The sequence below is a fragment of the Nannobrachium achirus genome (assembly GCF_963921795.1).
Source record: "Nannobrachium achirus genome assembly, chromosome: 10".
Classification (NCBI taxonomy): domain Eukaryota; kingdom Metazoa; phylum Chordata; class Actinopteri; order Myctophiformes; family Myctophidae; genus Nannobrachium; species Nannobrachium achirus.
The window spans coordinates 53,386,353-53,396,693 of NC_137819.1; the positions used below are offsets into that span (position 1 = coordinate 53,386,353).

At 41.9% G+C, this 10,341-nt stretch overlaps 1 protein-coding gene across 1 annotated transcript; it reads left to right on the forward strand.

Moving 5' to 3' along the window:
* Positions 1-315: 315 nt before the first annotated feature.
* On the forward strand, positions 316-3,195 carry marcksl1b (MARCKS-like 1b). The gene is made up of 2 exons (XM_080735735.1): positions 316-615; positions 1,782-3,195. Exons 1-2 carry the CDS (start codon positions 529-531, stop codon positions 2,325-2,327), a joined length of 633 nt encoding a protein of 210 aa, XP_080591861.1. The 5' UTR covers positions 316-528; the 3' UTR covers positions 2,328-3,195.
* The last annotated feature ends 7,146 nt before the right edge of the window (positions 3,196-10,341 follow it).

Below are 10,341 nucleotides of genomic sequence, written 5' to 3' on the forward strand. Positions count from 1 at the left end.
TATGTTAAACTGGGGGTCCTTGAAATTATACTGCTGGAGCCGTAAAAGTCTTCTCTTATGGGGGTCCCTGGCATATCTTTTCAAAATGGGGGTCCGCGGGCTAATAAGAGTGAATTTGGGGGTCCTTGACACAAAGTTATGTATGGGTGATGATGAGAGAATGCTGGGGGTCTTCTGGAGGGCGGAGCCAAATCAGACCTTTTCGACGCGATTGGACAGAGCCGGGCAGACCACGCCCACGGGCGGCACGGGGACTCGCTCTATCTTGGAGCGTTCAACCAGTGTTGAATTTAGTGGATCTCTGTCTACCACGGCGACAGGTTGAGCAACGGGAGAGCGCAGCGGGGATAGCCACTATAACAACCCAGAAGAACCAAGAAAATCTTCCATTTTTCATTCGTTCCACCGGTGGATGCATAAGTCGACCTGGAAGTTGGATTAACCAGAAACCACCCTTTTTTTTAGTTTTTCTTTTTCGTTTGCTTTTAGGGAAATAGAAGGAGAAACAACAAAACACATCCAGAAACAATGGGTTCTCATGCATCCAAGGGAGGAGTGGAAGTTGAGGCTGGAGCCGCCGGAGCTGATGCTGCAGCTGTCAAAACCAACGGACAGGTAATGATCAATGGCTTCACTATCTATCTATCGCCTGTTGTTCGAGGCGCGCACAGACAGAGACGGCTAGAAAGATTGCTTTTTGTTTCACGCACATCTAGAGTAGACGAAGGCACGTTTTATTCCGACTGCCTGGTGATGGTGGTTGCTTGGCACACGATTCACACTTTGTGCGTCTGTCAATTGAAGGAGGATCAAAAGCAAAATATTGTTGTATATTATATTATATTATATGTTATACTGTATCTTTTTTGAAAGGCTCACGAGCTCAAAATATGAATATTTTAAACGTCGTTATTAGATTTTCTTCCTTATCGCCGAGGTTCATCCTTGTAGCTAGGGTGGGTTCGTCTGCCCAAAAGCCCCCCTTCAACGTGTTCCACGAAGGGGGAGGGGGGCGGTTTGAGGACAACAGGCTGCACGTAGGCTACACACACACACACACACACACACACACACACACACACACACACGAACTCCTCCTAAAAAAAATAGTCACCGATGTAATATTGGTTGTTTTATTGTGTTACTCACTGTATTTTCTATTAAAATGGCTGTAGCGCATTTTGGTGACAGAAAGTGTAGGTAGTCTGCTGTGATTATCGCCGCACCCCAAAATCTTGGCAACTCCAGACAGACCCGTCGGCTTCCAACTGATGGAGCGTTTTAAGTGAAGATTTCCCATTATTTAAAGATGAAAGGTCGTTTACACTTTTTCCCCGCGTGAAGTAAAAATAAAAATAATACCATTTTGCTGTAGCCTAAATATGCCGCGGTTGATTTTCGTGAAATTCTGTGGCAGTGGGGTTTTGCTTTCTCCATTTAATCGATTCAGATTCAGCCTTTCTCTTTGTTGAGGGATGATCCGTCTGTCTGCTTGTCTCTGATGTATGTGGTCGCTGTGGTACGATCGCCGCCTATCGTCTGATTGCGGAATTACAAGGCGTCGCCTGCGAGCTTCACCAGGCGACACGGTGCCTAATTAATGAGCACGACGATGCTTTCAGCGGATTAAACATGTTTTATTTTGCATTTGACGACGGTTCGGAATTATTTCGAAATTTTCTATTGTCTTTTTCCAAAACAGCATGTTTTAAAAAAAATAAAAAGATAAATAATTAGGCTAATGACTAATTTTGTGCCATTTTGTGTTCACTATTTTCTAGGAGAATGGTCATGTGAAGACCAACGGGGACGTGTCTGCCAAGGAGGGGGACACAGCTGCGACCAACGGCTCTGCGGAGGCAGCCAAGGAGCCCGAGGCCGGCGCGGGCAGTGATGCCATCGAACCGGCGCCCGCCGCTGACGGCGAGGCGGCCAAGCCCGAGGGCGAAGGCGCAGCCAAGGAGACCCCGAAGAAGAAGAAGAAGAAGTTCTCCCTCAAGAAGTCCTTCAACTTCAAGCTGAACCTGAAAAAGAGCAAGAAGGGTGGCGAGGCCGTCAAGGAGGAGGCCGTCGCCGCCTCGGAGGAGAAGCCGGCCGAGAACGGAGCCGCCGCCGCCGCCCCTGTGGAGGAGAAGGCGGCGGCGGAGGAGGAGAAGAAGGAGGAGGTGAAGGAAGAGGCTGCTGCCGCGGCCGAGGCCCCAAAGGCGGAGGAGGCGGCGGCTAAGGAGGAGGCCCCCAAGGAGGAGGCTCCTGCTCCGGCCGCCGAGGCCACGAAACCCACGGAGGAGAGCAGCTCGACCGCCGCTCCCTCCGAAAAGAAGGAGTAATTGTCCTTCCTCACAATGAACTGTGCGAACTGTTTTTCAAGAGAGAGAGAAAAATCTAAGAGTATATATATATATATATTTATATATATGTGTATATGTATACATATGTATGGATATATGTATATGTAAATATATACACATGTATGTGAAAGACTCCTTCGACGTGCCACTTTCGTCATGGTTAACAAGACGACAGACTATTCACTAGATCACTTCCCTGGTTGACTGGTCGATATCAGGACCCCGACTTGAGAATTAGGCTGTGTGTTGGTCGCTATACGTGGAGAAATGGATTTAAATGGCCGGGCTGCGAGCAAATGACACCCTGAAGGATGGATGTATGGATGAATGAATGGATGGTTGAATGGAATCAAAGCATCTTCTCCCCAAACATCTACTGCTCATGATGTCTCCTCGTGAAGGAATGTGACGCGAGATTAGGGTACTACAGTTGGACACCACCACCACTTGAAAGGACTGTTAAGCAAACGACACAAAACGGAAAGAAAAGCAAAATAAATCAGAAATTAAAGAGACTTGCCAACTTTTTACATTCCTATATTTTAACCCAAATTTGAAGTATTTTGTGGTGTATTATAGAGAACCATGTTAAAAGATTCAGAGAAGCTATGTCTTGTTTGTTTAAAGAAAAGAAAAAAATTGACGACTATGATTTTTATCTTACTATTAAAAAAGAAAATACAAGAAAAAGAACACTTGAGCTTGCTATGTTCACTGTTGCGGTTTGAAAATGAAGCAGAGTTGTTTATCTGTCGTGTGTGAGTCTGAATCCGCTTTGTCTCTGTAAATACATTGGATTGATTTCTGTTCTTTATTTTGCTAATGTTGACCAATGTTACTGGTTTTATTGTAAAGTTGATAATGGTAAATAAATGTTGGTTACCTGCCCTTTCATGCGTCATCAATGGTTATTTGCATTAAATTTAGCCGAGCCTATATATAGCATAATTATTAAGGCTGCAAAATCAATTATATTCTTAGAAATTATTCTAGAAGCGCATCGTTTATCATTAAAAAGTGTATGTACACACAGACACACATTACACATGATTAACCACCTAAGCCCTATTTTATACTTTGGCGTACAAAGGTGTAGCTTTGTCGTACAAAAATAGCTGATCTACAAGCTTACAACACTGCGATGCACATTTGTGAGGTTGTAGATCTGCAGGTTATGATTACACATAACACCCCTGGGTGAGGTTGGTGGATTACTCTGAACAGTATAGAAACATTTTAATTTTTACAACTTTCTTTAATTTTTACAACTTTCTTTAGTACATTAGTCAACTTGGAAACAACATATGGCGGTAAGTTATTATTCACAGAAGGGGTTTCTCAAGTCACACTAATACGTGTGCATTGGCCTTACTATGTATGACATTGCACGCATAATAGCAGGCATGTTACAGTTAACCACTTTAACACTGGCATCCCAATTTTTGGCATTATTATAAGCAAGAAATTTGAAAGATTTTGGTAATAATTTAGAACATTTTTGTGGTAAAGTGTTTAATGGCAATATTACTGGATAGAAGCTACAATCTTGTCTTATCTTATGCTCTGCCAGTAAAGGACCTCAAACAAAGCCACAGGCAGTTATATTGATTTGAGATGCCACTGTTGAAGACATATAGTCATCAGCAATCAATTCATTTGTATCTCCAGCAATCTGCTGTCATTGGGGTGGCATTACTCCAGCACTGAACAAAGCTCGGAATCTTCAGCACAAAATGATCCATCAGAAAAAGACTAAAGGCCAGCTTACACAAGAAGAAAACTACCGTGGTGGACTACAAAACATTGATTTATTTGAAAATGTGATCACGAAGGGCATAAACAGCTAGTCACACATCACACTCCTGTAAAAACATCATGACTCTAATCAGATGATCACTGGTAGGAGGAGACACAACAAGAGTGTGTGACACCACCATGTGACATCCAATGACCTATGGTTCTTTTAACCATAATATGAACCCTAGCGTCCCTATTCTGGAGCAGAGTTAAGCGCTCACTATGCGTTGCGACACATCCTGAACTTGTAGATCTGCTATTTCGGGCAAAAAGATTCAAGCGTAGATGGAGCAGATCTAGAATAGAGCCCTAGGGAAGTGGTTCTCAACCAGTGGTCCGGGGACCAACAGTGGTCTTTGAGCAGCTAAATGATGGATAGTTTGTAACCTGGACCTTTAAGATGGACCTTTACAGATCTTTAACCCTTGAGAGAGTAAAATGAAACCAAAATGGGTCCATTTGGTTTCATTTTACGATGAGTTAAATCTGCATTACTTAATTTACAAATCTTCAAAATTTGAAAATGTAGAAAATGTGTTATTTTGATCAACATTTGCCTATTGTCTCTCCTGTTGCTACTACATTAATACAGCATGGAATTGTGGACAAAATATTATCAAACGGTGGTCTGTGGCTCAAATGCTGAATAAATAATTGACCGTGATTATATGAAAATGGTTGAAAACCACAATTAAGTATATAGTTTAAGTGGTTTATAGGTCCCCCATTAGCCCCATGGTCCTCATGTCATGCCCATACCTCCAGGATGGTTGTGCCACATCTATAACAGCATTGCATCCAATTTAAGCCGAGAGGATCGAACCTCTGCCATTGGCTTAGTGAGTCCCAGCCTAACATAGTACTACAGTACAGTCCTGATCTGGTTGAAATGACCTAGTTCACATGGTGATATGATGAGTTGAGATGGGGGCTATATATAGACATAGGCTTCAAACAATAATGAATTATTTAAACAAAGCTGTGGCCCCCATGTTGATACCATCTTTCGCTCCCTTGCAGCAGGTGCAGTTTTGAAACCTGAAAAATGTATTGCAGTAATAGGCTTTAACGGGAGGAAACTTGCTATTTTAAAATGTAAACTGCAAATGCCACCCATGTCTCACTTTGTGCAGTTAAACTATGGGTGGACAGTAATATAGTCTATACAGTGTTTTTTTTTAAGAGTGAGCAGATTCAGTGTAATAGTATTATTATTATTATTAGTAGTAGTAGTAGTAGTATTTGAATGCATCATTCTTGATTCTATGCCAAACAGACAAGATTTCTTGTCTTTCTCGACTGTTTTTCCACTACTGATATTGCATCTCTCCCTTTGGTCACAACAGGGTCTGTAAACAGAAATGAGCATCTACTGCCTCCCGGTGGTCTTTTAATGTAAAGCACTTATCAAAAAAAGAACGGATCCATCTATTCTACAAGATGACACCATGTCAGCATGTAGGAATTTACCTGATTGGCAGTCTGGCTAACCATCATCAAATAAAAGGGAACGCCCTCTCTGTTTGTCCCTCTTCTTTTGATGATGTATCAGAGTCTGCCTTGAGAGATTACCTGATTGGTAACCAGGGTAGGTGGGGGGAAAAAGAGAACAGACCGGAATATAAATGAAGAAATTATGTAAATTTCAAAATGGTTATGACAACATGACAGGCATGACATCCACAATGACTGTCAAGTCTCATCTGTCATTTTTAAGTGACTTTAAGTGAAAAGCGACTTGATATATGCCAAATGCTATTGACAATGAGGTAATTTACAATTTAGGGCATTTAGCAAGGTAAACAAACCTCAAATGCAGAGAGACAGTGGAGTGCCTCAGTAATTCACAAGTAAACCAATTTTTAAACATTGTGGTCAAGAAAAAACAAGCCTAAGTAATAAAAACACAAGAACAAATTACCAGGGTAAGTCGACATAATAACTAGGTTAAGTGTTACAGGCTACGGTAGAGTCTGAAGAGGTGAGTTTTCAGATTGCGGCAGCAAATTGGGTCTGGCTGTCTGCAGTTTTATCTCCCACAAATACGAGTGAAGCTATGAGTGACGTGAGCTCTGAATCCCGTACAAAATGGTCGCTTCAACAAGGTATTATAAAGCACAAGCTCTTGCATGAGAACCCCTCCCAATTCCAATTTAACAGGTAGACTACTATAACATGGCTGTGTCACTGAAAAATAACATGCATTTACTAGATGGCTGCTTTCTTTAATCTAGCAAAAGTGAAACTGAGTCTGAAGCTTGTGGTTGGACGGTTTGGACCATCTCCTCAGTTGCATCTTTTTATATTTCTTTGTAAACATTATTATTTTACCAGTTGGAAAATATGTAGGAATAACGTCTAACATGGCCTTAAGCCAGAAAGATTCCTCATCCAGAAATATAATAAACTGTATAATTCTACAAAACATTGAAATGGTCCCACAGACCCAAACATCCATAATAGTACAGTGTACACAGGCTCCCCATGACTGCACTGGAGCAACCAATGCCTTTACCCAACAACAGACATCATGGGGAACGAGTGCACTGTATTACTAGTCCATGGGCTAGATGAGATGACGTTGCCATCAAAAGGGACAACACATATGTGGTATAATTTTGTTCGTATGACATCCAGGAGTGAGAAAATGTATGATAGCAGTTTCGGAAGGCCAGCTGAATACCATTTTAGGGGTATAATCTGAATATGCAAAACCACATAATTCATTTAGTCTAAACTCCAAAATTATTCAATAGAGGGTATGCGCATGCATAAAGTGAATGGCAAATCGAGTGGCAAAGTGAGTTTAACGTCATTTAATGCAACTTTTCTGTTTGGATGTATGGGCTGTCAAGGCCAGAAAGTATTTTTTGCCACTCAGTCACGCGCATACCCTCTATTCTGATGTTTGTACCATGGATGGACATGACCAACATCATAATATAACAACAGACAGGCTGAATTATACCTCTGGTAACCATACCGGACAAACTCAGGAAAACGTGTAATAATCATGTACCGTAAATGACTTAGCTCTTGGCTTCCTGCAATCTGTAGGCCTCTTACAACTGATTTATGTACATTACCGAGGCTTCCAAATTTGAACACATATGCAGTTGACACTTTCAAAAACACATTCCTTGTCCTATATCAAGAGCATGATACACAAAACCACACAGGATGTGTGTGGACATCTGTGAGATTCCAATTGTGCCACATGCTACATTTACAGGATGTGAGTGCCTTTGCTGGTTGTGGAAAACTTGAATGCACTGAGGTTATTGAAGAAAACTCCTGAATATCAGGAGACATTCAAACAACTTGGCCAGAATTTGGATGTTTTAACAGAGCTCTTTGACCAACTGCAGCAGTTTACTTGTAGCTGGTAGCTGTCTGGAACGACCTCCAGTGACGTGAACGAGATCCACTCAATTCTGTGCTAGGAGAGGAGAGGCTCATACCAGTCAGCTCCTGCCATGAGAACGTCTTTCTCCATGCCCTCAGTGCCGATAACCAGACTAGAACACGAAGATGCTCTCTGTAGACTCACCCATCTACACCTGATATCCCATGGAGAGTGGATGGATAACAGCATCACTGGATGCGCAAAGCCTCACCGCAGTTGTCTCAACAACAGGTTGGGATGTACAGACCTCTGCAAAGAAGATATTGAGTAGTTCATACCATGTTAAATGTAATATTCTTGGAATATTTGTAATTCTTTTTATAATAATTGAAACATAAAAACAATTTTGCTAATTTGTTGTTAATTTGCCTCAAAAGAGCTATCATGAGTGCAGGGTCAACATAAAAGTCAAGGCCAAGATATGCCAATTTTGTTAACATTTTGGATCCAAAATGACCTTACAGTTTAGGCATTTAGCAGATGCTTTTAATCCAAAGCGACTTACAATAAGCAGGTAATATACATCACTATAATAAGCAAGATAATATGTCAGTACATTAACAACAATATAACAATATAGCAAAAGCATAGGAATATCAATCTAGAAAAACAATAACATAGGTAGACCACGCACCTAATCAGTAAAAAAAAGGAAAAGAAAATCTAAAACCTAAAGAAATGCTATCTAGCTTCATGTATGGTCCTTGAGGGAAGGGGGAGTGTTACAGTAGTGCTATGGGTTTAGGTGGAGTCTGAAGAGGTGAGTCTTCAGTCCACGGCGGAAGCTAGGGAGTGAGTCTGTAGTTCTGTTGACCAGATTCTGGGTCATCATGGCCGCCTCGGTGTCCTTCACCTCCTCACGCCTCTGCTTCTTCTTAGAAAAGGCCTGCTTGTGACAGGGAGTTTATTCCACAGTTTGGGGGCCAGGAGGGCAAATTGTCTAGGACGAGTGGAACTTGACCATCGACCTTGACATTGACCATGAACATACCGGTATGACACTGAACTTGAATTGCTTCAGTCACCTCATAAATCATCTCAGCACCCCAGAAGGTTAATACTTTGATCAAAATAAAATAAAACGTCCAAATCGAACCATTAGTTTCTTAGTTTGTTATTCACTATATACCACATTTCTTCATCAGATGTCAAGGGGCAAAAACAAGTAATCAGCTGCCATTTTGATTGCTATCATATCATTTCATAAACTACATATATGTAGCAATACAAAAATCGCATCCAACCTTTGTCCCTTCTAATGGGCACGATATCCCAAAAAAATATCAGGGGTCTAGCTAGCCCTGAAACATGACGATCGTTGATAATCTGACGGTCGTACGTCAGATTATCAACGACCGTCATGTTTCAGGGCTAGGGTCTAGCCCATGGAGTATACTATGTTAATCTTAACTCCCAGACTCTCTTGTAAATCCTACCAGGGTATCAAAAGTCTCTCGCTAAGTCCTCCGGGTCTCCAACATGGGTGGCTGAAAGGGCAGGCTTCTGACCTCCATAGCACCATTATGAATTATCACACCTTGCCATTATTGACATTGGATCTCAAGGTCTTCCACAGTAGTCTTGAATAGCCAGACAACTATGGATTTAAATACTGTAATAGAACTTGTACATGAACTGTACTGTTCTGTGCTTTTCCTATGTGAACTGCTAATAAAGTATTCAATCAATCAAACAACCAATCAATCTATTCCACAATCTCTGAATGCTATACTGAAAATTGTGGGAGGCAACAGTCTGGCCACGTTCAAATGTTAACTCTAACAAAATCACCCTTTAAGCCACTGAAAATCAAGTCACCAGATCAGAACACCTGCCATTTTTGACACTTTTTAAATGGCTAATCGTGAATTAGGTTTACCCTGTAGTGTAAACTATTACAGTCAGCATTCATATACAGTAGCCTATATACAGTTTAGCCTATATTGATTTTATCAAGCTCAGTGAGTCAGTGTGCTGCTGGGCACATCACTGAAGGCAATTTATCATCACATATAACAAACTGTTTAATGTACAACAGAAATTAATTCACTCATTGTTTCATAATCTAGTATCTATTCTAGTTTGGCAAACCTCTGTGACACAGTGACAGCAAGCATAACGTACAACTGTGCTGTGTGAATAAGTTTGGTCCAGAAGATGGATGCATGCATGAAATCACCCATTAAATCAATGCTTGTGTACAAAAATAAACATCACCTGTCTCAAGGCCACCATAGTTCCCCAACTCTATGACACTTTACGACACCACGGTGTCGCTTTACGATAAAAGCAGCTCAGTTTGTAGATCGGCAAGTTTGTTCACAGATATAAAGAGCTAGATGCCTCGTTCGCCTCTGCAGTTAATTGGAGCGATGTGCAAAAGTTCTAGTCCGGACTTCCTAGAAAGATCACACTCGTGTGAACTGAGCGGTGGTGTGTGTGTGTGTGTGTGTGTGTGTGTGTGTGTGTGTGTGTGTGTGCAACAGCGCCCCTCCCTTAACATGTGTGGTCAGAAAAGGTTACTGCAGGCTACAGGCAGACAGACAGACACGGAGATCCGGCCTGGAGCCCGCCTACTGTATTCGGTCATTTTCTCCACATACACGCACAGCCCACAGGCCGGTTCCGTATCCGCTCCAGGACGGATCTGCAAGTCTGCAACCATAGAGAGTTTGATCCCACACTCCCTGATTGGTCGATAGGAGCTCGCGGGGGCGCATCTGATTGGTCTTTGGGGCTGAGCATCAGCTCCGTTCCCTTGTGGCCGTGGAGAAACCAAACCGGCGAACA